The following is a 25,797-nucleotide window of genomic DNA, read 5'->3' as shown; positions in this document are numbered from 1 at the left end:
CTATAAACCCTTAACGCCCCAAATGACCTCGGTCACCAAACCACTTCAGGGCTTTATTTTTATCCTATCCGTTTTGTTTCAATATGTGAGGTTGGTTGCTTTCCTCTAACAGAGCAGAGTTCTCTGGGGGGAAGAAACAGAGTGCCAGGGTGCTGTTGAGGCTGGTTAAACACCAAAACCACACTCTTCATCTTGCTAGGGTTGAGACGTGACATAAGCCATGCTGCAAACGCCAGCTTCCACGCTGAAGAAACCTCTCGGTAGTCACTTTGTTTATTTTTTGTGTGCTGTGTTTTTAGGCAAGTAAAATATAGAGGAATAAATGGTGTACCTTCCCATTCTGCTGTAGATAGAAATCTGATTTTAAGATTGGGCACTTGCTTAAAATCTACCATTTCCCAGCTTAAGGTTTTTCATCTTCCCCAAGAGTGTTGATGAGAACTCTCAAAAGTCACCAGGTCTCAGGAAGCCGGATTACCAACATATCCTGTTCGCGTGCGTGTGTATATTCTGTGTTACCCACAGGCCACTTTCCACCCCACGTGACCTTTAGTTACCATCCGGAAAGTCAGGACCCAGATACCCGTCAGAATTTCCAGGCCTTGGTTTGGTTTAGACATTTTAGAAGATGTTAACAGCAATAATTGTAAAAAGACTTTGAGTGGCACGCATGGTGAACAGAAAGTACCAGATCCTGAAGAGGGGGAAAAGGCGTTTCTGTGCTCTTCCCAGTAACGTGTTTGAAACTGAACATTCAGAAGAAAACCTAAAGCACCTGAAAGGCACAGGGGAAGAGAATGAGGTGATTAGAAGCCCAGCACGTGCACCAGTTCTTAGGTGGGAAGGCTAAATTCTGAAGCTCATTTTTCATTCTGTAAGATTGTTCGATGCATTATTGGTGTTGTTTATAGCACACTCCATCACATTTTATTTTAACCAGCATCTCTAAATTAATGTAAACAGACTAATGATTCAGGTAATACCCTGGAACAGGGATGGGCAAAATACTGCCAGAGGCCTATGAGCTAAGAATGGTTTTTACATTCTTACATCAGGAGTTGTTCAAAAAGAGCCACACGTGACAGAGATGTATGTGGCCCGCAAAGCCTGAACTATTTTCTGTGACCTTTTACAGTAAAAATTTACTATTGCTCTAAAAGCTGGGAGAGGTGAATGCGGTTGAATGATAAGGTTCTTCTGTTAGGACATTGATTGTTAATTAGAGTGTTATCGCCTTTTGAGCAGACAATTCTTTTTTTTTTTTTCCCCAAGATGTAGTCTCACGCTGTCACCCAGACTGGAGTGCAGTGAGGCGATCTCAGCTTGCTGCAACCTCCGCCTCCCGGGTTCAAGTGATTCTCCTGCCTCAGCCTCCCCAGGAGCTGGGACTACAGGCTCCCATCACCACGCCCTGCTAATTTTTGTATTTTTAAAAGAGATAGGGTTTCGCCATGTTGGCCAGGCTGGTCTTGAACTCCTGACCTTGGGTGGTCAGCCTCTTAAAGTGCTGGGATTACAGGCATGAGCCACCGTGCCTGGCCAACAGTTCTTCATTATGCAGGTCTGACCTTGCAGGATGTTTAGCATTCCTGGCTTCACTCATTACATGCCAGTAATGACCCACATATACTTCCAAACATTTCCTGGGATGGGTGGTAATAATCTGGTTGAGAACCATTACTTTTGAAGCTTGACAAGATCAAAAACACTTTGTTAAGGTTTACTCCTTCATTTCCTGTCAGAGAACCTGACTTGGGATTTGGATTTTGATGGCCCAGGCATCAACAATAGTGAGAGAGAATTTGAGTAGCTAGTGGAATAGGGAGAGTTTTCTTTCAATAGAGTAGAATACAAAGTTTTAAGGCAATCTTTTTTTTTTTTTTTTTGAGACAGGGTTTCGCTCTGTCACACAGGCTGGAATGCAGTGGCACGATCTCGGCTCACTGCAACCTCCACCTCCCGGGCTCAAGCAATCCTCCCATCCCAGCCTCCTGAGTAACTACAGACACACACCACCATGCCCAGCTAATTTTTGTATTTTCAGTAGAGATGGGGTTTCACCATGTTGGTCAGGCTGGTCTCAAACTCCTGGGCTCAAGTGATCCGCCCACCTCAGCCTCCCAAAGTGCTGAGATTATAGCTGTGAGTCACCATGTCTAGCCTAGGAAATCATTTAATGTTGTGTTTGTTGTTTGACACCTATTTTAAGAATTGAGATTGATTTGTGATTTATGAAAGGTTTGTTTTGATGTTGCTGGTGTTGTGAAAAGCACATTCCTCTCCATGTGAGAGATGGAGTAGCCATCTTTGGCCTTAATATCCAGATGATTTTGAGTTCTGTGGGAATCTGTATGGTGTACTTGAGGGACTTGTTCAAAGCCAATGTAAAGATGTAGTTTTGGCATCTCATGAATAACCTGATATCCCGACTTAAGCCAGAACTCTGGCATTAGAGATTTTTCCAGCTTGGGAGAGTTGACTGAGAAAAGTCGTCTTTTGGCTCCTTACCAAGTTAGACAAGGGAGCAATCAGCTGCTGAGTTCCAGCCAACTGGAGTGTACGTGAGGGGTACTATAAGTCGTCCCTTAGGATCCAGCTCGTCGTCTGTGAAGAGCCTTCCAAATAAGAATGAGACCTGTACCTTGGATCCCTGGTCAATCCGCAGCTGCTATAGGAAGGAGTAGTGAGGTGATGTTACTGTGGGAGCGGCTCTCTTTATATAGTAACACACTGCCTGTTAGGTGGCGTAAGAAGGCTGCACTACCCTTTTTGTTTTTCCTGCATTGCCTTTCTCACCAACTTCCTATATTGGTTTTTGTTTCCGACTGTTCTCTTGGGGAGCTGTATCCATAGTTTGATCATTCTGTAAAATCCCTCTTTGCTCTTAAAGGTTCCAGAATTTCATCTCTGCCCACTTTTCACCATCTTAGATGTGATGTATTTGAGCTAAGAGAGAGAATGTGAAATCGTTGTTTTCTTGGCTCATGATCCTTCCCCAGTCTGTGGACTGTTTGTTTGACTCCAGGGGGAAACTCCAGGTTTTTCCCCTCTTGGAAGCCTTTCACTTTAGTCATAAATATTTAGTATTGAAGCGAACTGCGCTCTTTTATTCTCCCTAGTGTGAGTGTATAGACTCTCTAGACCAGAAAGAATTTAAAATACTATCTGTACCCTCTGTCTTTCTGATGTTTGAGTTCCTATAAAATGTATTAACCACACATTTTTATTTTTAAGAGCTTAAGTGGTTTTTTGAGTTGTCTTCCATCTTCTGATCCAAAATTTATTGAGCATTTATTATAGAAATCACTAGGCACCTCTCCTACTACTGTTTTTTCTGTATCCTTCATGCCTAGAACCATCAGAGAGCTATGTAACTAGGTGACATTGGGTACTAGTAGTACTGCTTTTACTGGTTTGTACTTCAGTGTGTCATCAGCCTGTGTGAAGATAAATAAAATAGAGACCTAGAGAAGCATTGCTGTTTGTGTTGCATGATGTCGTTGTGGAAGCCTATGGAAGAAATTTCTGCTCTTAGTAGAAAATGGGTTTCTTTAACCTCATGCACATTTGTAGATTGTTATTCATAGTAACAAATTTGTGAATTTTTAACCCAGAATAATTCTCTATTTTAATTGTTCCAGAGGTTGTAGCCAAACTTCCTTTTGCAAGTGTAAAGGGTGTGCATCTGGGATCGTGACTTTACTGTTGGTGGCCTCTTTCTCTTTTTCTCTTTGGCTCCTTTTTCTTGTTTTTCATTTATTTTTATCTTACAGTATAGTGTATACCTTTGTATCTTGCCTAAAATAAGTGGCTTCAAAGTTTTATATAGATATTTTTCTCTTTGCACTTGCCTGTTTTGCTATAAAACCTCGTCTGAGGCCAGCTAGTAGTCTCTGAGGAAATCAAGTTTTTCCCTGTCCCAATTCAGGTCATTTCCATAAATATTCATGGAGCACCTTTATATAGTAATTGTTAGTCTAGGTACTGCACATAGAAAGGTAAGTGATGTCAGTCCTTCCCTCAAAAACACAGTCTAGTAAGAAAAAAGGATATGTAAATAAATACTTGGAATAAAGTGTTATAAGTGTGATAATAGAAATATGTACACTGTACAGACGTAAAAGATTAACTCAGGGTGAACAGGTAGAATGACCTAGAAAGGTAATCTGTGAACTTAATTTTGAAGGTCAAAGAAGTGTTTTAGGTAGATGTGGTCAGCAGACTTTTCTGGCAGAAGGAACGACATGGATAAAAACATAGCATGGTTCGAAACTGCAAGGAATGGTTGCTTCTGAGACTGCCAGCCAAGATTCTATCATTAGAATGTCTTGGGCCATGGTATAGATGTCCACATTGATGCTGTCTAATCACTCAGTTGGAACTGAGGATTCATCACAATGTAAATTGATTTGAGCTTTTGATTTGGCTCAAGCTTAGAAGTGAATCCTTCAAATAGTTCTTTCTCTGCTTTATTTTATGTATTAGCAAAGGTTGACTCACTCTAAAGTCATGCCTTCCATCATTCTGGGAAGCTTTCTGAGCCAAGCCCAGCTTGGCTTAGGAATAAGTTATGCTTTGTGTTGTAATCATTGGCACTAAGTCCTATTCTTGACTTTCACACACACAGTAGGACTGCAGCTCCTGGTGTGTATGGGAAAGAGGAATTGTAATAATACTTCGTATGGGTTTACATTTTTCTGGGATGTTTTTTCTTGATAAAGATGCTAAAACCTTATTCTCGCTAATGAGATTTTGAGTTTACTTGTGCCACAAATCTCTGAGATGCTAGGTCCTAATTTGTTAAGCAAACTATGTTAACACATTTGACATTCTCTTCTGAGGAATTTCTTTGGCAGGTTTTCCTTTAGACTTCTGGACAGATCTATACAACTCTAAGACTTTTGAAATACTTGCAAGTGATATATGTCAAAAGGTTGAATAAGGCACTAATAGATGCCCTTGGTGCTCCTAGGATGCTGTCACTTGTGGTCACTGCAGACGAGGAGTGAGATCTTATGGATTGCATTGCTGAATTTCTTTTTGTTTGCAAGATTTCTTAATCTCTGTCCTTGTCTCTACATCCGTACAATGGGGATATAGCGTACACCATCAACGCGTCTGCTTTGTCCACCGAGTGGGAGCAGAAACTTGTTTATTATAGCACCAGTCATCGCATGTCTGCCGCCTCAGAGTTAGAATAATGGTGGGATTAGGACATATGGGGCAAAGGGTATTTATTGGCCGTGAAACAAACGCTTTTTGTGGAATAGTAGAAAAAGTTGTGGCAATTTAAAAAATTATCACAGAATTAAAAAGAAATCTTAGAAAAATATATATTCACAGAAAAGTGCACATAACAAAGCCATACAAGTGATAAATTGTGACAATGTAAGCATACTTGTATAACCAGCAGTTTTTTACTTGTATCACTGTCATTCTTCTCTTCCCTTTTTTTTCCCCCCTTAAATTTATTTTTTTTATTTATTTTTATTTTTTTTTGAGACGGAGTCTTGCTCTGTCGCCTAGGCTGGAGTGCAGTGACCAGATCTCAGCTCACTGCAAGCTCCGCCTCCCGGGTTCACGCCATTCTCCTGCCTCAGCCTCCGGAGTAGCTGGGACTACAGGCGCCCACCACCGCGCCCGGCTAGTTTTTTGTATTTTTTTAGTAGAGACGGGGTTTCACCGTGTTAGCTAGGATGGTCTTGATCTCGTGACCTCGTGATCCGCCCGTCTCGGCCTCCCAAAGTGCTGGGATTACAGGCTTGAGCCACCGCGCCCGGCCTTAAATTTATTTTTGAGACGGAGTCTTGCCCTGTCGCCCAGGCTGGAGTGCAATGGCATGATCTCGTCTCACTGCAACCTCTGCCTCCCAGGTTCAGGTGATTCTCCTGCCTCAGCCTCCCGAGTAGCTGGGATTACAGGCGCCCACCACCATGCCTGGCTAATTTTTGTATTTTTAGTAGAGATGGGGTTTTGCCATTTTTGGCCAGGCTGATCTCGAACTCCTGACCTCAGGTGATCCACCCGCCTCGGCCTCCCAAAGTGCAGGGATTACAGGCATGAGCCATCACACCCGGCCTCTTCCCTTGTAACTCTAAACTCAAATTTTTTTCTATACATTTAATGATAGCTGTAACAGAGCATTTTAAATAAATTAGGAAGAAGTTAATGCCCATGTTTTCCTTGCTTTCTGGATTCTTGTTAAGATTGATTTTCATTGTTGAGAGACAGAACGAAGAGAGAATTTGGAAGATAAAGAATTGGATCACAGATAAAAGGTTTGAAGGTGTTTGCTTTGATTTTTGAACTACAGAGTTTGGGTCTGGGAACCAGCACAGAAAAGATTTGATTGACAAAAAAACCAGCTGGAAGCAGGCCTTGCCTCCAGTCACAGTGAAACTGAGTCTCACCAACAGTGCTGTGGTTTACAGCCTTCATCTTGAACCATCTGGCTGTTGCAGGGGAAGGTGACATCACGGCCTGCCTACTCCTGGACATGCTTGGTTCGGCTCAGATGTGGAATCCCAGAAGTTCTGCACTGCCGTGTTTCTAGCCTTGCTTTTAGTGTCAAGGCGAATGTCAGACTGTAGCAGGCCATGTTGTTGTCTTTGTGTCATCCATTTGTATTCTCACAGTTTTCTTCTTTTTCTGCTGCTAGCTGCCAGGGAGGTCGAGTTGCCTCTGTTGATAAAGAGCAGATACAGAAGTTCACATCCAAACCTGAATGGCCATTTTTAACTTGAAACACTTTTCCTGGGAGTTGATGCGCCAGAATCCTTCCCTTATTTGGTGCCTTGCTTAAATCCGAAGCTCGCACAAGGTAGCCAGAGCTCCCTGTGTGCTGGTTATTTGCTTTATGGTGCCCACAGCAGAGTGGTTTGTGAAACCGTCTTTGTGACCACATCTATCTTAAACTGAAGCTTCATTCTCCTTTGGGTTCTTAGATTAGTTCGTGCTCCTCCCTTTCCTGAGAGATTCAGGGGTTTTCCTGTATTGTGTTAGGTAGAGAGAGGTTATATTTTCAGATATTTTTCTGGACTGTGCACAGTCCAGAAATATTAGTGTATGAATGCACATATATTCCTTGAACTTTTTTTTTTTCTTTTTTGAGACAAGGTCTCGCTGTGTCACCCAGGCTGGAGTGCAGTGGCACGATCTCGGCTCACTGCAGCCTCAACCTTCTGGGCTCAGGTCATCCTCCCACCTCAGCCTCCCGAGTAACTGGGACTACAGGCGCCTGCCACCATAGCCGGCTAATTTTGTTTATTTTTTTGTAGAGATGAGGTCTCACTGTGTTGCCCAGGCTGGTCAAACTCCTGGGCCCAAGTGACCCCCTTACAGGCATAAGCTACTGTGCCTGTCCTTGAAGTACTCTTTGCTTATTCATCAGGCTCCTGTTGCTTTATTGCCATGAAGAATAAACTTGTTCAATTTTACAATTTTATGTTTTATCTCTTCTTACTGACATTATTTGAGGGTGCATGTTGTTACATGCTTCTGCCAACTTGCATGGTATTGTCTGAACTGGAAGTATTTATTTCCCTTAATCTCCAAGACTTCCCTGTTGGTTTGGCCTGGTGGTCTCTCAGTGAAAGACAACCGAAACCAGTGGTGGGTTTTGTGTGTGGGTTTTGCGTGGGGCTTTTCCTTTTGGTCTTTGTGTAAACATCTTCAGTGTCTGTCTTGGTTCTGCTAAAAAAGTTGCCTTTTGTTTGTTTTTGAGATGGAGTCTTGCTCTGTTGCTCAGGCTGGAGTGCAGTGGTGTGGTCTCTGCTCAGTGCAACTTCTGCCTCCCAGGTTCAAGCAATTCTCCCACCTCAGCCTCCCAACTAGCTGGGATTACAGGTGCATGTCACCACGCCCTGCTCATTTTTGTATTTTTAGTAGAAATGGAGTTTCACAGTGTTGGCCAGGCTGGTCTTAAACTCTTGACCTTAGGTGATCTGCCCATCTCAGCCTCCCAACGTGCTGGAATTACAGGTGTGAGCTACCGTGCTGGTTCCTTTTGTTGTTGTTGTTGTTGAGTTAGGGTCTTGCTCTGTCACTGAGGCTGGGAGTGCAATGGCGTGATCACAGCTCACTTCACCCTTCACCTCCTGGGCTCAAGCAGTCCTCCCACCTCAGCCCCTGGAGTAGCTGGGACCACAGGTGTGCATCACCACACCCAGCTAATTATTTTTTTGTAGAAACAAGGTCTCCCTGTGTTGCTCAGGCTGGTCTTAAATTCCTAGACTCAAGTGAGGTTGCCTTTTGTTTTTGTTTTTGTTTTTTTCAGACAGAGTCTTACTCTGTTGCCCAGCCTGGAGTGCAGTGGTGCAGTCTTGGCTCACTGCAACCTCCGTTTCCCAGTTCAAACGATTCTCCTGCCTCAGTCTCCCCAGTAGCTGGGATTACAGGCATGTGTCACAACATCCAGCTAATTTTTTTGTATTTTTAGTAGAGATGGGCCTTCACCGTGTTGGCCAGGCTGGTCTCGAACTCCTGACCTCTGTTGATCTGCCCGCCTCGGCCACCCAGAGTGCTGGGATTACAGGCGTGAGTCACTGCGCCCAGCCAAGGTTGCCTTTTTTAAAAGGCGAAAAATAAAAGAGCTCAGTCTCTGGGCAAGTCAGTTAACCTGTGTGCTGTTTTCTGTAAGGAAATGATAGTAGTACTAATCCTCACAGAATTGTTGTAAGGTTAACAGACGTAAAGTGCTTAGAATAGTGTGCTACACACAGAAGATGCTATAGAAGATTTGACCATATATATATATATGTATATGTATATATTTTGTTTGTTTTGTTTTGTTTTTGTTTTTTTGAAATGGAGTCTTGCTCTGTCGCCAGGCTGGAGTGCAGTGGCGCAATCTCGGCTCACTGCAACTTCTGCCTCCCGGGTTCAAGCAATTCTTCTACCTCAGCCTCCCGAGTAGCTGGGACTACAGGTGCCCGCCACCACACCTGGCTAATTTTTGTATTTTTTGTAGAGATGGGGTTTCGCCATTTTGGTCAGGCTGGTCTTGAGCTCTTGACTTTGTGATCTGCCTGCCTTGGCCTCCCAAAGTGCTGGGATCACAGGCGTGAGCCACCGAGCCCAGCCAAAACCCTAAGTTTTCTAAACATCCAGAACAACCTTTACAAATACAGGTTTGCTCATGTCAGTTTCCTGCTGAAAACCCTTCCGTGGCTTTAACGAAGATTTTTAACAAGGACATGTCTAACGTGCCCTGCCTCCTTCTCCAGACTTTCTCTTACAGAATCAGTCATTCAGCCACGCCAGTCTACCATGTACCACTTCTGAGAACATTATACATGCTGTTCCCTTTGCTTAACACACATCAGGACATGACTCCCTCTCCTCTCCAAAACCAACTGTTTCTTCAACCCTCCGTTTTCAACTCAAAGGTCTTTTCCTCTGAGAGGATATCTCGGATGTTGCTTCTGTGTATTTCCACAGCATCCTGGCCTTCCCCAACCATGGCACGTCATAACTGTCTGTGTTATCCACAGAGCAAGGATTATCTCTGCCTTGTTCACAGCTTGTGCACTGTGCTTTGTATGTAAAGTGTGCCTAGTAGGTTTTTGTTGAATGAATAAATGTATGGGTCCATGTGTGAGGAAGTCTTCACCATCCCTCTTACGCTCTGTCAACCCGTTCGTTTATAAGATGGGTTTGATGGCTGAACACGGTGGCTCACGCCTGTAATCCCAGCACTTTGGGAGCCCGAGATGGGTGGATCACTTGAGGCCAGAAGTTCAAGACCAGCCTGGACAACATGGCAAAACCCCGTCTCTACTAAAAATACAAAAATTAGCAGGACGTGGTGGCGCGCACCTCTAGTCCTAGCTGCTTGGGAAGCTGAGGCACGATTGTTGCTTGAACCCCAGAGGCAGAGGTTGCAGTGAGCTGGGATCGTGCCAGTGCACTCCAGCCTGGGCCACAGAGCAAGACTCTTGTCTCAACAACAACAAAAAAAGATGGGTTTGAGCTTGTGTGTGTGCTCTTGGAAAACTCTTATCTGGTTGTCCACCTGATCACGCAGTGGGAGCTTCAGCCGTTTCCTCTTCTCTCTCACTTCCTGGAGTGCAGACACAGCGTGTCCCAGCTCCCCTACTATTTGGGTGGATGGGCATGAGAGTTCCCAGGCATGAGAGAGATGAGTCAGAAAGAAGAGTCATTCAGAAAGTAACCCAGTCAGAGCAACAGTGTTGCCCTTTGGCTGAACTTTCTTTCTCTTTTTCTGTGTACCTGGAGATGTTAAGCTGGTGGCACATTTGAGTTGGTTGTTACAGATTGTCACACCACAGCATAGGGATTCATAAATCTTAATCTGGCACTTTCCTTTGATGGGGATGTTTTGGGAAATGTCCAGGAGCCCTCTGGCCTAAGTGAAGTGTCTGTTGGGCTCGGGTGTGTTCTGTTTCTACCCTGCAGGTGGAAACCTGGAGAGCCCCATGTATATTTCCCTGTAGCCTTTGGAGTGTGTGACTGTGTGAGAGCAGGAGTCTTGTTGCATTTGGTGTCACTTGTGCTATCATAGAATGGAATGGTGCTTACACAGAAGCTGGCAAGAAAAGTTGTATTTACTTAGAATTATGCATTGTGGGCTCTTAGCATTGGAAGAAATACTGAAAATTGGTGCTTCTCCTGTGGTGGTGAGAGGTGGGTGGATATGCGAATATTCTGGTGTGTGGGGGGGGTTCCTTTAAAACCATACTCTTCATCGCTACCCATCTTCCCCTCTTAGCTCTTGAGAATCATGACTGTTTCCAGTTCATGTGTGTGGTAGCTCTGAGGTGCTGTGCAGGGAGAAACATCTTTTGAGACACCAGGGTTGTAGATTATTTAGCCCAGGTATCAGCAGACTTTTTTTTTTCTGTAACGATCTGGATAGTAAATATTTTAGGCTACTTTGGGAGGCCAAGGCAGGCGGATCATGAGGTCAGGAGATCAAGACCATCCTGGCCAACACAGTGAAACCCCATCTCTACTAAAAATAAATACAAAAAATTAGCCAGGCATGGTGGCGGGCGCCTGTAGTCCCAGCTACTCAGGAGGCTGAGGCAGGAGAATGGCGTGAATCCGGGAGGCGGAGCTTGCAGTGAGCCGAGATCGCGCCACTGCACTCCAGCCTGGGCGACAGAGCGAGACTCCATCTCAAAAAAAAAAAAAAAAAAAAAAGGCTTTGTGGGCCATGTGCCCTCTGCTGCAGCTACTCAGCTCTGCCTTTGTAGGGGGAAAGCAGGCCACTGACAATGTGTAAACAAATGAGTGTGGCTGTGTTTCAACATAATTTTATTTATGGAAACTGAAATTTATATTTCATGTAATTTTCATGTCATGAAATACTCTTTTTTTTTCAATCATTAAAAAATGTAAAAACCATTCTTAGCTCACGGGCTGTACAAAAACAGGTGGCAAGCTACATTTGACCCGTGGCCATAGTTTGCCAGCGTCTGATGTAGCCCAGTGGCTTCCAAATCTGGCGATCTTTCACAGTGACCTGGAGACCTTTAAAAATGTTGGTTCAAAGTGCCCCTCTCTCGTCCCTGAGGATTCTGATTCTGTAGGAGCGGGAAATCTGTATTTTTTACAAAACCTGTTCAGGTGATAGACATACACTGAGGATTATGGAATTAGCAGTACTGATCTCACTCATTTAACTGTTGAAGAAACAGCCCTAGAAAATTTATGTGACTTGGTGATAATTAACAGCAAATAAACGGCATGACCAAAATTTGAACCCAGGTCTTCAACTCTTAAGATCAGCGGTCTCTGTTCATACCGTTCTGTCATATTCCTTCCCCCTAGTAAACACATGAGCAATAAATACAAAAGACGAACATATTTGTGGCTCCTTCTTTTCTTTTCTTTTCTTTTCTTTTTTTTTTTTTTTTTTGAGACGGAGTCTTGCTCTGTCGCCAGGCTGGAGTGCAGTGGCACCATCTCGGCTCACTGCAGTCTCCACCTCCCAGGTTCAAGTGATTCTCCTGCCTCAGCCTCCTGAGTAGCTGGGACTATAGGCACACCCAGCTAGTTTTAGTATTTTTAGTAGAGATGGGGTTTCACTGTTTTACGGCATGGTCTCTATCTCTTGACCTCGTGATCTACCCACCTCAGCCTCCCAAAGTGCTGGGAGTACAGGCGTGAGCCACCGTGCCTGGCCTCCTTTCTTTTTTTTTCTGTCTGTCTTTTTTTTTTTTTTTTTTTTTCTGTGATGGAGTTGCGCTCTTGTTGCCCAGGCTGGAGTGCAATGGTGTGAGCTCGGCTCACCGCAACCTCTGCCTCGTGGGTTCAAGCGATTCTCCTGCCTCAACCTCCCGAGTAGCTGGGATTACAGGCATGAGCCATCACGTCCAGCTAATTTTGTATTTTTAGTAGAGATGGAGTTTCTCCTAGTTGGTCAGGCTGGTCTCGAACTCCCGACCTCAGGTGATCCGCCCACCTCGGCCTCCCAAAGTGCTGGGATTACAGGTGTGAGCCACTGTTCCCGGCCCCTTCTTTTCTTTATGTCTGGTGCCAGTTTCCGTTCTGAGAGCCAGCCAGGTACTCTGAGCTCGGCTGTCCCTCTGCTGGCTGTGTTTTCTGGAGCTGACTGCTGATTTAGCTCAATTTCCCTCAGTCGGCTGGCTTTAACTAGGAGAGAGAATGAAGTAACGAATTGCTTTAATATAAGAGGCAGCACTAAACTGCAGTGCAAAGTTAAGAGCCATTGTTTCAAGGGGTGCATTAGTTGGAAGAGGTAGTTTTAAAAGGCACATTTTACACTTAAATTCACATGGCTCAGATCTAGCCATCTTAAGTGGGACATCTGTACAGGAACTTGTGTTTAATTGAAGCTAATTGAGCTGTCATCCAGTCCTGAACAGTTCTGGAGTGGAGGAAGTAAAGGGTGAAGAACTGTTGCCATCCTGGTTCTACCTCAGCCTCAGCGTGGCTCTTTGATCCAAGTAAGGGACTTAAGGATTGATTTGCTTTATCTTCCTACAAGGCCTTTGAGTCATGCTATTTGGTTTTCCCATACTTTTAATTTACTTTTAAAAAATCTATATATCCTGGAAAGAGGAATGCTGAAAGTGCTAAGAATGAATCTCTTCTGTCTCTACTGAATGATTACCACATTACTGATAGGTTTCCACATTTCATGTACCAGGCCCCCCTTCCCTCTTTTTTTTTTTTTTAAATTCTCATCTCATCTCTGTGACAGGAAAAATGACGGTAAGGAAACACAGTGCCTCCTGGAACCTTCACAGGCCTTGTCTCAGGTGTGGGAGCATAAATGGCCAGCGGGCAAGTTGTATGTTATTTATCCTTGTTCTTGGACTATAAGCTCCTTGGCAGTAGAGACCCTGTCTTGTTCGTTTGCTCCTGTACCCAGCATAGGAACGCGGGGATGAGGATGACGTGTGAACAACATTACCAGTGCGCCCACATCCTCCTCCGCCTTGTGATCTCAGTGCTTGAGAGAGACTGATAAGTGGGCTTTGATTGAATGCTATGAAAGTCCTGGCCATTTGACTAACAGGTACTCATGAAATTTGGTCTCCACCTATGTTGTCTCATATCTAAGAGGATAGATCCCTTTTCTAAAATGCAACCAAGTTTTGTTTTTTAAAAAATATATGGGGCCAGGACCAGTGACTCATGTCTGTAATCCCACTACTTTAGGAGGGTGAGGCAGAGGATCACTTGAGCCCAAGAGTTTGAGACCAGCCTGGGCAATATAGTGAGACCCCGTCTCTACAAAAAATAATAAACTAGCCAGGCGTGATTGTGTGCGCCTGTAGTCCCATCTACTCAGAAGGCTGAGGCGGGAGGATTGCTTGAGCCCAGGAGGTCTAGACTACAGTAAGCCTTGATTGTGCCACTGTACTCCAGTCTGGGTGACAGAGCGAGACCCTGTCTCAAAAAAAAAAGTATATAAAAATAGAAACATTCCATGCAGATAAGAGAATAATAATTTATGCCCCTCAAAATTACTTTAAAATGCACTTTGGAATTCCTTTAATACTGACTACCCTTACTATCCTTAAAATGATTCACTTTTCAGAAATTCAGTTTTTCACACAACTCTGTAAAAGCAGGAACCACTCTTTCGGAACTGAAATTGGGCCTGTTTTAGAATCCCCTCCTCTTGCGTTGTTGTCTCTGAGCAGCTTTTCTCTCCTTCCTTGCTCCACAGGCACCAAGCCCTTAGACACAATTGTGAGGGATACTTTTCGAGGCTTGTGTAAAACATCTACTCCTCAGACTTCTTTAATTTATATTATTTCATTTCATCCTTTTAGTTCTGAGTTAGGTAATGTCAGTGGTAGAAATTCCATTTTACAGTCCAGGAACAATCCAAAATATTTTACTTACAATCCCACAGTTAATGACAGGACAGACTTTACTGTGTGTCCAGAGACCTACCCATCCATCTGCTGCCATTAGTGTCTCTTTGGGTTGAGCGCAGGAGTCCACAGTGAATTTGTTTTGGACTTGAACTAAGGAGACAGAAGACCCTTAGTAATGCTAACACTGCCTCTCAGGGATACACCCAAGGAGCATTTCTGTTTCAGTGAACAGTCCGTAAATATGTAAGGAAGATCTGAACGCAGGTAGCCTCACAATTTGAGAAGTAACATCTATTTTCCATCTGAGCGAGAACCATCTAGATGTATTGTTAAAAATAAAAAAGTCTACCAGGCAAGGTGGCTCACGCCTGCAATCTGAGCACTTTGGGAAGCCACGGCTGGAGGATTGCTTAAAGCCAGGAGTTTGAGACCAGCCTGGGCAACAAAGTGAGAACCCTATCTCTACAAAAAATAAAAATAAATTAACCCTGTGCATGGGTATGTGCTTATAATCTTAGCACTTTGGGGAGGCGAAGGCGAGAGATTGCTTTAGCCCAGGAGTCAGAGGCTGCAGTGAGCCGTGATGTTGCCACTGCACTCCATGCTGGGTGACAGAGTGGGACACTGTCTCTAAAATAAATAATAAAAATTAAATAGCTGTAGAAATGGAAGTCAGTCCATGGTGATGTGTTAGAGAGGAAGGAGGAAGGAAGCTCAGACTAAGGCTTTTGTGACTGTGGATTTGGTGTCAGTTAAGAGTTCTCCAAAGTATCTGCCTCAGTGCTAGTTGACTTCATATTGTCTCTTGTAAATGTTGTTTAGGTCCGATTTGATCAATATGTAACAAATCTGCTCCCTCATGTCATACATCTTCTAGGATGTATCTGCATTTTTAGCTCCTTTCCTAATTGAAGTGTTATTGATGACAACAAAGAGAAAGTACGTTTAGCAGTGATGTTCAGGCTAAAAGTAAAGCAGTGGTTCTCATTAACTAAGGTTAGGGAGAATGTGTGTATAGTTTGAAAAAGTTATCTGAGATTTTCTTCACTCCCACTAGTTGAAAAGTAATGCATTGAAATTGACTTTTTGCAATTAAAATATGGTAGTGGCAAGTATGGATTCAGGTAATTAGGTGGGCTTCATCTCCTACACTAAGGGAAGGATCTTGGTGAAGTACACTAGAAGCACAGATGTTCCAAACCTCTTGGGGCTCTCATTTTAGTCCAGGCGGTGCTGTAGTTCAAACAGTATGAGTTTCCTACCTAATCAGGAAGGAAAACTTAAAAGCAAAACTTGAACGGCTTTTTAGTTGCTCTTATTCCCTCGTTAGCCCTTCATTGAATCAGCTCACCAGTTCTTTTCGTGAGATAGGTGTAGGATAAGAGAAAGAAAACTGTATTTGGAATCTGAAGACTTGGATTCAAGTTTTAACTCTGCCATTTACTAATGTAAAGTTGCTTAAGTTTCTGAGTTGGCTTGGGGGATGGTATTTAGGCTTGAATGAAGTGAGTTAGTATCTTTGTTTTTTGTTTTTTGTTTTTTGAGATGGAGTCTCACTCTGTCTCCCAGGCTCCTGCCACCACACCCAGCTAATTTTTGTATTTTTAGTAGAGACGGGGTTTCACCATCTTGGCCAGGCTGGTCTCAAACTCCTGACCTCAATTGATCCACCTGCCATGGCCTCCCAAAGTGCTGGGATTCCAGGCCTGAGCCCTGCACCTGGTCTCTTCCATTCTGTTGATAGAGCCCAGTGTCCCTGGCCCTGACTCACCTTGCTATATAGACAGGTTATCTTCAGTGAAATATTCTGAGCTTTTTATCTATAAATCAATGTTAAGCTAGTATTACCGATTAAGTGTAACTCATTTAGAGCAAAAATAGAGTGAACATTCTATGCAGAGTTTGATGTTGGTCATTGGTAAAGTGGGAATGTACCCCTTTTCCACACTTGGCTTCCGTATGAAATAGATGGAACTGCCATAGCTTGGTTGGTGTTCTGTTTTGCAAGAGGATTAAACAGGGAGTTTTTCCTTTTGGGGCAGACTGCCCAGGGATACTGGACTCCTTGCCCTGACCACTGGGATCCTGGGGTCAAGATTCTTTACTTCTCTTCCTGGCTGGCTACAGAGCCCTGAAGATATTGCTTCTAGGAGACCAGGGAAGATGACAAGGAGGTTTAGTTTTTCGATTGTCTCTGCTTTCTTTGCATTTGAATTGAAATTTGTTTCCTTCCCTTGTTTTGCTGAGAAATCTTTTGGTTTTGATGGAAGTAGATTTTCTTTTTTTTTTTTTTTTTGAGATGGAGTCTCACTCTGTCGCCCAGGCTGGAGTGCAGTGGCCGGATCTCAGCTCACCGCAAGCTCCGTCTCCCGGGTTCACGCCATTCTCCTGCCTCAGCCTCCCGAGTAGCTGGGACTACAGGCACCCGCCACCTCGCTCGGCTAGTTTTTTGTATTTTTTAGTAGAGATGGGGTTTCACCGTGTTAGCCAGGATGGTCTCGATCTCCTGACCTCGTGATCCGCCCGTCTCGGCCTCCCAAAGTGCTGGGATTACAGGCTTCAGCCACCGCGCCCGGCCGGAAGTAGATTTTCTAGAACCTTGAACCACGATTGTAAATTGGGGGCTCATGGGCCAGATGTGTCTGGCAAATGTGTGTTTTTTGGCTTCTTTAATGCTTATATTATTTTCATTAGTAGCCAACATGTAAAAGCCAGAGGATTTCACATAAAAATCCAGATTCAGTCAGGTGCAGTGACTCACACCTCTGTGATCCCAGCACTTTGGGAGGCTGAGGCAGGAGGATTGCTTGAGCCCACGATTTTGAGACCAGTCCGGGCAACATAGTGAGAACTCCAGTCTACAAAAAATTAAAAATTAGCCAGGTGTGCTGACACTACCTGTAGTCCCAGCTACTCAGGAGGCTGAGGCAGGATTGCTTGAGCCCAGGAGGTAGAGGTTGCAGTGAGCTGTGATCACACCACTGTACTCCAGCCTGGGCGACAGAGTGAGACCCTGTCTCAAAACAACAAAACAAGCTGGGTGCAGTGGCTCACACCTGTAATCCCAGTACTTTGGGAGGCCAAGGCAGGTGGATCACTTGAGGCCAGGAGTTGGAGACCAGCCTGGCCGACATGGCAAAACCCTGTCTCTTCTAAAAATGCAAAAATTAGCTGGTTGTGGGGGTGCACGCCTGTAATCCCAGCTACTCGGGTGGCTGAGGCACGAGAATCGCTTGAACTGGGAGGTGGAGGTTGCAGTGAGCTGAAATCATACCACTGCACTCCAGCCTGGGCGACAGAGCGAGATTCTGTCTCAAAAAACAAAAACAGGCCAGGTGCGGTGGCTCAAGCCTGTAATCCCAGCACTTTGGGAGGGCGAGATGGGCGGATCACGAGGTCAGGAGATTGAGACCACCCTGGCTACTTCTGATAAAACCCTGTCTCTACTAAAAATACCAAAAAGCTAGCCCGAGGAGGTGGCCTGTAATCCCAGCTACTCGGGTGGCTGAGGCACGAGAATCGCTTGAACTGGGAGGTGGAGGTTGCAGTGAGCTGAAATCATACCACTGCACTCCAGCCTGGGCGACAGAGCGAGACTCCGTCTCAAAAAAAAAAAAAAAAAAAAAACAACCCAGATTGCAGTTTCCAGCTTGGGCCTACATAGAGGATTTGGCTAAAACTGGGGTGGAATAGTCATAGGTTGCTACTGTCTCCATCAGCATACTTTATGCCTAGCCCTGCAGACACTTGAATTTTCAGCTCCAGACATAGAACATGAACTCTAGTTTTTAAAGCTGGCGAAGTACAATTTGATGAGTTAGTGGTGGGTTACCTTGCTCTTGGTTATCAAAAAAGAGTCCTGCTTTCCTAGCTAAGAAGGTAGAAAAATAACTCAAATAGAACCAGGGACTTCACTAGTATCCTCGCTCCTGTAAGAGTTTCATTTCCATGATTATGGAGCCAGGGTGGCTCCTAGATCCTCAGAGAGCTGTGGGCATCTTTCTTTACATCCTGCTTATTCAGATTCACCACCTCATCCCCTGCACACAGGTGCCACTGCCGGCAGAGGGTGCTGTCTGCTCACTGAGCCTGCTGTCATCTTGGCTCAGCTGAGCGGCAGCTGTTGGGCATGTGCCCTGGGTCTGTGAGAGTTTGGGCATGTCCATTTGGTTCCCATCCCTAGTGCCCACCCCTTAGACCCTGGCCAGGTTATTGTGTCACTGGGGACTCTGTTCAGTAACAGGAAACTGGGGAAAGTTTAATTGTTTTCTCCTCTCCCTTTTTCCCATGCAGCTGAACAAAAGGTTCATCCTCAGTTTTCTCCATGCCCATGGGAAGCTGTTTACCCGGATTGGGTAAGTGTGCAGGATGTTTATTTTATTTTCCTACATTACAAGTCATTTTGGAATTTAATATTGTTAGCAACTGGACTGTGTTTGTAACTGAGGGCACAGGGTGTGAATTCTTAGAGGCCTCCACCTTCTCTTCTCTTCCCTTCATCTTCTGTCCTACTGTGCTCATGAAATTTGGGAAATATTACTCTCTATCTCTCTTGTTTCTTCTTTCTTACCTTTACTAAAACCCTTCTTTAAATACAATCTTGTCCCAGCCCCCACCCCAGTCGCTCTGGGTTTCTCTTTCCTCTGCCTTCTGGCTCAGTCTCCAGTGAATGCCTCAACACAGTCGTGCTAAATCCCTGGGTACAGCTGTCAGGGGGTCCTCTTTGGGAAGAATACTGTCCACTAATTTTCCATCAAAAATAAGAGTAACATTTTCGCTCTATGTCCTTCTGACCCATATCCTTTCCTCTTGTGCTCAGTTTCCTGTGCCATATTGCTGATCTCATTAAATACCAAGCCTCTTACAGTTTCATCATTCACCATGGATTTCCATAGACATCTCAGGGAAGGTGGTATGTGCAAAACCAACACTTGACTGCTTAAATTCCTGGAAACAGATCGAGTTTTGAGTATTCCTTTATTCCTTGGGTGGATCCGAGTTCTTCCTCACTGTGTAAAACTAGTGATCCTACGCCCAACATAATGCCTACACACCAGAGCAGATGGATGCCTGGAGCCTCTTTAGTACAGGATCTCCCTGAGTGTAGGAGAGTGAGGAGCGGAGTAGTTGGCAGTGCCCCCAGACCAGTCTTCCACTCGACCCGTCTTCCGCTAGACCAGTCTTCTACTGGATTCTAATATTTTCTGAGTTGGAAGTTGTATTATGAGCTGCCCTTTGGGGTGATTTGTTTTGGATTATAGATACCCCAGTTATTGTCAGTGTTTCCCTTTCACTTCCCGTCATAACTTCGTAAGTTTATCTGTAATTCTCTAGAAGGCTTTCTTTTTTTTTTTAGACAGAGACTTGCTCTGTTGCTCAGGCTGGAGTGCAGTGGTGTGATCTCAGCTCACTGCAACCTCTGCCCTCTGGGTTCAAGTGATTCTCCTGCCTCAGCCTGCCGAGTAGCTGGGATTACAGGCGTGCACTGCTAATTTTTGCCTTTTTAGTAGAGATGGGGTTTCACCATATTGACCAGGCTGGTCTTGAACTCCTGACCTCATGTGATCCACCTGCGTCGGCCTCCTAAAGTGCTGGGATTACAGGCGTGAGCCACCGCTCCCAGCCTAGAAGGCTCTCTTAGTGGAGGTAGGGGCTATGTCACTTTCCACATACTGTTGTAGGTAACTTTTTTGAGAAGTGGAAAGGCTTGGTTCTGCTGGAAGAAACTGCTCCACGGGCGGTGGACTAGAAAGTGTGCTTATTACATATTCATTCAGTATCGACCTGGGTAAGATTGATAGTGATGGTCATTGCAAGCATAGTTCGGATTTCAGAATGACTTGGGAAAATTGGAAAAGGTACTAGTAGATGGATCTCTGTCTGTAGACATAACAGGTGGAGATATTCACTTAGGCAAAGTAAACTAGATGCATCACTGGTCCCATCTCCTGCCTCCCAACTCCGCTGTCCTGCCACTGCCACCAGTTCAAGTTCCACTCTGGCAGTTTTTGCCTCACTGTTGTATTCCTAGAGCCTGGCATGTAGTATTTGTTGTATAAATGAATGAATTATAAAAAACGGATGGATTGCCAAGCACTGCAGAGAAACATGTAGTATTCTAGTAGGTTACTGTAGACCCAAGACAGTCACTAATGTAAAGTAATGTAAGGCTGTAGTTACAAGGTGGAAGTTACTTACATTTTTAAGATGATATCGGAATCATCTTAAAAATAACACATCAGAGTAGGAAATACCTTTGTGCTACTCTTAAAGTAACAGTTGATGGTACTCCTACTTTTTATTTATTCTTTTTTTTTTTTTTTTTTGAGAGAGAGAGAGCCTGTGTGTGTTACCCGGCTGTAGTGCTATGGCTATTCACAGACATGATCATACCACACTATAGCCTTGAACTCCTGGCTCAGCCTCCCATGTCACTGGGACTACATGCTCCACCACGACAACTGGCTTATTTACCTTCTTTTTTTTTTTTTTTGAGACGGAGTCTCGCTCTGTCGCCCAGGCTGAAGTGCATTGGTGTGATCTCGGCTCACTGCAGGCTCCGCCTCCCTGGTTCACGCCATTCTCCTGCCTCAGCCTCCAGCGTAGCTGGGACTACAGGTGCCCACCACCACACCCGGCTAATTTTTTTTTTTTTTTTGGTATCTTCAGTAGAGATGGGGTTTCACCGTGTTAGCCAGGATGGTCTCGATCTCCTGACCTCGTGATCTGCCTGCCTCAGCCTCCCAGAGTGCTGGGATTACAGGCGTGAGCCACCACGCCTGGCCTGTTTATCTTTTATAGTTCTCGTTTTTTCATCTTTCTCTCCTTTACTACTTTTCACTCAGTGTTTTCTTTCCTTTTTTCCTTGGCCTATGTTTGTTCTTTAAATTTTCCTCTACCATGTTGCCCTAAGTCGAGATTTCTCAACCCTTGGCACTGTCGACGTTTTGAGCCAGGTGACTCTGTTGTGAGGGGTGTCCTGTGTGTTGTAGGATACTTAGCAGCGTCCCTGGCTTCTTTCCACTACGTACCAGTAGCACACTCCCCCACCAAATGTGATGATTCAAAATATCTCCAGACATTGCCGAACGTTCCCTGGGAGACAAAATTGCCCCTCGTTGAAAATCACTACTCTAGATATTTCTTGCCCTGTTAGAGACTTTTGGGACTAAAAAAGTTATAAATCTTGGTGCAGAATGTAGGAACATTTAGGATATATTTTTATCAGCTTATGCAGTAGTTACACCCTGATTTCCCCTCCACTTCTAAAATTCTTATATTTCAGCACATATTTTGGAATAAGTTTGGGAAAGGACCACAGTAATGATTAAAAAGCCAGATAATGACCGGGCGCAATGGCTTACACCTATAATCCTATAGCATTTTGAGAGGCCAAGGTGGGAGAATCCCTTGAGCCCAGGAGTTCAAGACCAGCCTGGGCAACATAGGGAGAAGACTCCATCTCTCTTTTTAATGGATATAATAGAGAATTTTTTTTTAAAGCCAGAAAATGAGATCTGAAAGGAAAAATTAATTTTAAAAAACATTAAGGTAAAAAATATTTATTTAGAGGCAACTGTAGGGTGCCTACATGCTTAAATATAAAAGGGTCCTAACAGGATAGTGTTGATTTTTATGGAATGACAGTAAGGGAAATTGGCTTCTGTTGTAGCGGGAGAGATTTGGGTTCGGTGTAAGAAAATTTCACAGAAGGGAAGATGGTTGAGAATTTTCTTTTTTGAAGGCCTTTGAAAATGAATAGATCATCTCATTTGTCTGAGGCGGTTTACTGTGTTCCAGCTTATTTTTCAGGATCTCTTCTATTCCCGCCTATAACATATTCTGTTGTCAAAAAGGTAAAGCCAGCCCAGTTTCACCTTCATGAGAAATGACTTACAGTAGTTTTCATTGAGGAAAATGTATGTCAATTCTAGGCACTGCATTCCCTCTATGGGTTTCCTCTTATTCTGTCCTGAAGGTAAAATAAAATTGAGCCCCATCTTTATTCTGGAAGGCAGAAACAGAAATAACATTTCTATTGCAGGGAGAAAGGTATAGACGTCTGTAAGACTAGGAAAGCAATGGTCCCAAGCCACACACAACATCGTGGACTGTTGCCTAATTACCAAGAAGATGTGAAATGTGGGCGGCGTTGAGAACGAATTAAGAGTGAGGAGATTGTAATGGGGAGCAGCTGAAGGCACATCACTCTCCCGCCTGCCTTTTCAGAAAAGCCCCGACGTTGTGCTTCCAGGCATGGTCTGCTCTATGCCTGGTGCTCCACAGTGCATCAGCATAGACCCGAATGCCTACTATGTGCAAGATAAGTCTCTCAACTCCCAGCACTAGCTGACCAGAGGTTCAGAGCTTTAGAGGAAATACTCAGTGCCAAAAAGTTTGTTTTTCACTGCTTACTAGTTACAAGATCTTGAGAGTAAACAAGTCAAAGCAGCTGTGGGCTTCAACTAACCTGATCAATGGTTTAAAGAGATGATCTCTGAGGTCCATTCCAGTCCTTATGTTCTGTAGCACTATGATTTGTTTTTTTTCTCATTTCCACCCTGTCACATGGCTTAATTTTTTGGTTTTGTTCTTTTGCTCCTGGGTTGTTGCTATCTTGCTCGGTTTTTAAAAATTAAGAGGTTGAAAAAAACTAACCTGGATTGTTTTCTGCAGAGAATGTTGTCTAGCCCAGCTGTGTTCCTCAGCATCTGAGGGCTGAGTCCTGCTCGGTTAGTCACCGTCTGAGTCAGTCCTGGGCCTAGGTCCCGGTGTTGTCTAAAAGATTCGTTTCTTGAAACTGCCATTCAAATGAAACAAGGTGTCCCTAGAGATCACTTCACAAGGCACCACTTTTGTCCGTGAAACACACAGCCCGAAAACGATGGTATCTTCTGAGGTTTTAAAGGATAGGGACAGAGTCATCTCGGATTCAGGAGAAGGACTCGGTCGGGGTGCCATATGGTTCCTGACAGACCCTTTCCTGGTGAGAGGCAGATCACACCTGCGCTCGGGCTCCAGTGAGAGAGGTTAGGAAGCTGCAGCCTCTAGGCTCTGAATTTGTGACAGATAGTATGCTTTTGCTTCCTATTAGCCTTGATCACAGTTACCACTTTAGTTTTTACTTGCTTGCCTAGTCATGCTATTTGCATACCTTTAAAGTCTCTTGGAATTCAAAGACTGATGTATTTATTTTGTACTTTTAATTTTTAAAAACATAATGTTTGTGCCTGATTCATTTTTTAAGTTAACAAATGTTCTTAAACACAAAAGTAAGATGTATTCATTATGGGATAAATCTTTTCTTTCTTTACAGTACTCTTTGTAAAGTATTTAGAAAACTCAGCAAAGAAGAACAAATAAAAAATTACCCATATTCCTACCACCTAGAGAAAACACTGTTAAAATTTTTTCAATTTTTTTCTACATATCACATACATACTTTTAAAAATTGCTTTATAACTATTTTTTAAAATATATTTTGAAGTTTCTCTCACATGATTAAAAAATGTGATACAACTTTAAAAACTAGTATTCAGTTGTATGCATTTGCATCTTAATCATCTATTGTCGGGCACTTTCGATTGCTTCCAATTTTTGGCAATTATAAATGACCACTTTTTATAAGTTTTCTCTGTTGCTTCTCTTCCTACTTTATTGCTGCGACTGCTGTTTCTTCTTAGATATAATTTTATAATTATTACATAAATATTATCCAGAAATCCTTTAAAAAGTACAACATTAAAACTAAGACTAAAATTTCTTTTAACTCTGTGTCCTCCAAAAAGATAGCACTAGACATCAGGGCGTGTATTCTTCCAGACCTTTCACTGCCTTTACCTGCTTACTTACATATGTGTCCATCAGACTTACTTACATATGTGTCCATCGGTAAGTGTAATTTTCTGTCTGTAACGCAGGGTGAAGCAAAGATGATTTCTCAAAGAGAAAGACATAAAACTACTTACAGGTAGTTTGAGGCCAGAATTAGATAGCATTTTGGTTACAAAACTGGAAACCAGAAACCACCTACTGAGCCCCGAGGAGGGTTCCTCTCTCTCTGTGTGTGCCTCCCGTGGTTACTGCTGAACAAGGCTGGTTTTGCATGAGTAGATCCACCTTCACTCGCATCTCACATTTGAAGTTACTCTAACTTATATCCTTCTGCTTTCAGTTTTTTCTTTTGTTTTAATCATGCTGAATTAGTTGACAGGCAAAGGGAGAATTTTTTTAAAAAAACTTTTTATAAAAAGGAAATGTGGACAGTTTGACCTGGTGCTCGTTCAAGACTTCAGTCTGACCCAGAGAGTGTTAATGGATCTGTTTCAATTCCTACCCCAGGGAAGAGGCTTCCTCAGACACAACTTCGAAGCAAAACTGTCCCACGTGACACTTCTGTCCTGTCGTTCTGTGCTGGCTCTCTACCGCCTTTCAACACGGAGACACATGGCTCTGAAACTTGCCCAGCGTGGCTGCTTTTCAAGCAGAGTGAACGCTGCTATTCTCGTAACGAGAAGTGCTAGCCCCCCTCCCCACCTCTGACCAGAAAGAGTACTGCACAGTGTCAGGATTTAAAATGAAACCTTTGTTATAGCCCATGGGGAAAAATGGATCTAGTCCAGCCCCAAACATATCACTCTCTGCCATTCCACATCTTTCAAGAGTTTTAACGGCTCTGACATTTTTTAGAGGGGAAAAAAAAAATAGTTTTGTTTTGTTTTGGAGGGGTGGGTACTTGAAATGGCATGTGGAGAAAAAAAGCAAATGCATGGCATCTTTTGTGCCAATGAAAATGAGGACAGCTCAGCAGAGAGGAGAACTGGAATGTAAACTGTAATTGACCCATAACTGTGGCACGACTTCTGGGCACCAGGGGGTCAGTAATAGGAGTTGCCATCCAAGAGCAAGGAGCGAAGATTGCCAGGATTCCAGAAAACCTGGAGTTTTGTAATCTGGGGAGTGCGCTACTCAGTCGGGAAGGGCCCGGATGGGTGAAGCTAGAAGCACCTTCCCCTAGAACTTGAGACTGGTTTCTATCTTTTGAGAAGGATTACCTTCCTTGTGGCTTTTCAGAAGCTATTAATCCAAGCTGGAGCTTTTCCCCAACCCCACAAGTATGCCACAAGCAGCTTGTTTATTTGGGGTCTGGGGGACATGGTAAAAAATATTTTGGTGACCACGAATTGTTTGGCATAGCCCTAAGGCCTACGTGCCTGGTTACTCTCTCAAGCACCAAGCTTGAACTTGCTTTTTCTTTCTGAAGACTTCAGCTGTGGTTTGTTTCTGTTGCCAAAGAAGCTCCAGGCATGCACTGCTGTTTGGGATCCAGTGGCCACAGTTGGCAAGGAGTGATTTGAATGACCTCTCCTTAGGAGCCCTAGGTCACTGGCTAGATTTCTGCCTCCCTGCGTTACAGCCTCTTCCTGTATTGGGAGTGGCACTTGGCCAGGGCATTATATTTCCACTGGCCTGAAAACAT

At 43.9% G+C, this 25,797-nt stretch overlaps 1 protein-coding gene across 9 annotated transcripts in view; it reads left to right on the top strand.

The window, feature by feature from the left end:
- The window catches only part of SMG6 (SMG6 nonsense mediated mRNA decay factor), a 242,658-nt gene that overhangs the window by 37,129 nt on the left and 179,732 nt on the right, over positions 1-25,797 (top strand). For 7 of the 9 annotated variants that reach the window (XM_017950238.3, XM_017950240.3, XM_017950241.3 and 4 more), the window contains one exon: positions 18,612-18,673. The exons of 1 other annotated variant lie outside the window; for it this stretch is intronic. In XM_017950238.3, the coding sequence (XP_017805727.1) occupies positions 18,612-18,673 (62 nt within the window). Of the gene's footprint in view, positions 1-14,550; positions 14,554-15,267; positions 15,275-18,611; positions 18,674-25,797 lie in introns of all 9 variants that reach the window. One more of the 9 variants, XM_017950244.3, reaches the window with a different exon arrangement.

Source organism: Papio anubis, chromosome 17 (genome assembly GCF_008728515.1).
Source record: "Papio anubis isolate 15944 chromosome 17, Panubis1.0, whole genome shotgun sequence".
NCBI classification, from domain to species: Eukaryota; Metazoa; Chordata; class Mammalia; order Primates; family Cercopithecidae; genus Papio; species Papio anubis.
The sequence above is the reverse complement of the archived record's forward strand: the minus strand, read 5'-3'. Positions and strand labels throughout refer to the sequence as shown.